This window comes from Octopus sinensis, linkage group LG13 (assembly GCF_006345805.1).
Source record: "Octopus sinensis linkage group LG13, ASM634580v1, whole genome shotgun sequence".
Classification (NCBI taxonomy): domain Eukaryota; kingdom Metazoa; phylum Mollusca; class Cephalopoda; order Octopoda; family Octopodidae; genus Octopus; species Octopus sinensis.
The window spans coordinates 36,534,979-36,536,463 of record NC_043009.1 but is presented as its reverse complement, the minus strand read 5'-3'; the positions used below and the strand labels follow the sequence as shown (position 1 = coordinate 36,536,463).

The following is a 1,485-nucleotide window of genomic DNA, read 5'->3' as shown; positions in this document are numbered from 1 at the left end:
ACTGCCTGCAATGTTGGGGCGTAAATTATAATTTCAAAATGCAATACATACCATCACAAAAAAATCAGTCATGCAGACTGCCTTTTGAGATTAATTCCAAAATGTATGGAACCAGTAGAAGAGACTTTTATAGCTACACTGCTGGCAGAAAATTAAATTAAAAGTGTTATGATGAACATTATCCAAGAACTATCAGTGATGGCACAGGATATAAGAATGAAAGCTGTAGTTGATGAGTATATTACGAAAACAAAAGAAGCTTTAAAAAAATAAACAATAAAAATTCAGATGCCATCAATTTGCAATGATATTCTGATGTTTGCCCACAGATTGGTGGTTCCAACTACATTACGAAAAGGTGTATTGCAACAATTTCATGGCAAACAACTAGAAATTACAAGGATGAAGGCTCTGAGGAGGAGTCATGTCTATTGGCTATCTATGGACCAAGATATCGAAAATTTGGTGAGGACATGCTGAGGTTGTGCACTTGTGGCCAAAGCCCTGCCAGTAAAATATCAATCATGGCTAGTGACAGAGAACCCATGGTCGTGGTTACATAAACTATACCAGACCAATGAATAGCACTTACTACCTAATCGTACTAGATAGTTGTACTAAGTGGCCGGAGGTTTTCAGGTGCTATAGACCAACTTCTAAGACAGCTATAAAGTTCTTCTACGAATTGTTTGAAGAATATGGTGTCCCTGACACACTAGTTTCAGACAACAGAACACAGTTCTCTAGGTATGGATTCAAGAACTTCTGTAAAAGGCATGTGATAAAGCATATTTTCACTCCACCTCACCACCTGAGGTCAAATGGGCAGGTAGAAAGATTTGTGGACACCTTTAAGAGAGCATTAAGAAAAGTGAATGAATTAAGTGACGATGAAGCACTGTCAAATTTCTTAAGAATATACAGAGTGACCCCCAATCCAAGTACAAATTCAGGGAAGTCTCCCACAAAACTGATGTTCACAAGAAGAATAAAATCCATTTTTGATAAGCTATTACCAGAGAAAAAAAGACGTAAAGGAAATATGAAAGAGCTAACGAAATACATTGAGATAAGTGATAAAGTGCATTTCAAAACCTATAGAAATGGTAAAGAAGGCTGGGAAGATGGCTTTGTTACCAGAAAAATTGGAAGTACATCTAATTAAAGGGTCACACAGTGAACACAAAAGACATGTAAACCAACTAAGGAAGAGGCATACCCAAGATCAGGAAGAAATTCCCATGGAAGTATTCTGTGAAATATTCAATGTACTGGTACCAAAAGTAATAAGAGTCCCATAGAACCAGCATGAGAAAAAGAAAGCAGACTGAACACTTTGAGATAATGTCCAAACGAAAGAGATACTAAAAAAAAAGCTAAATAAATAATTCCATAGTTTGAGTGTTGATAGTTCACAGTTCACAATTCAAGTTAGCATGTGGGATTGTTGATTCTTAAAAGATTGTTGTTACAGTCCGTTCCGTG

General features: G+C 36.5%; 1 protein-coding gene across 1 annotated transcript; it reads left to right on the top strand.

Annotated features, from left to right (window-relative positions):
• The first annotated feature begins 577 nt into the window (after positions 1–577).
• On the top strand, positions 578–1,165 carry LOC115218276 (uncharacterized protein K02A2.6-like). Its single transcript, XM_029788026.1, has one exon. The coding sequence runs from the start codon at positions 578–580 to the stop codon at positions 1,163–1,165; it is 588 nt and encodes a 195-aa protein (XP_029643886.1).
• The last annotated feature ends 320 nt before the right edge of the window (positions 1,166–1,485 follow it).

Bases quoted from the DNA above. Each gene is read 5' to 3' on its own strand.
- LOC115218276 (XM_029788026.1), top strand. From the start codon at position 578: ATGAATAGCACTTACTACCTAATCGTACTAGATAGTTGTACTAAGTGG.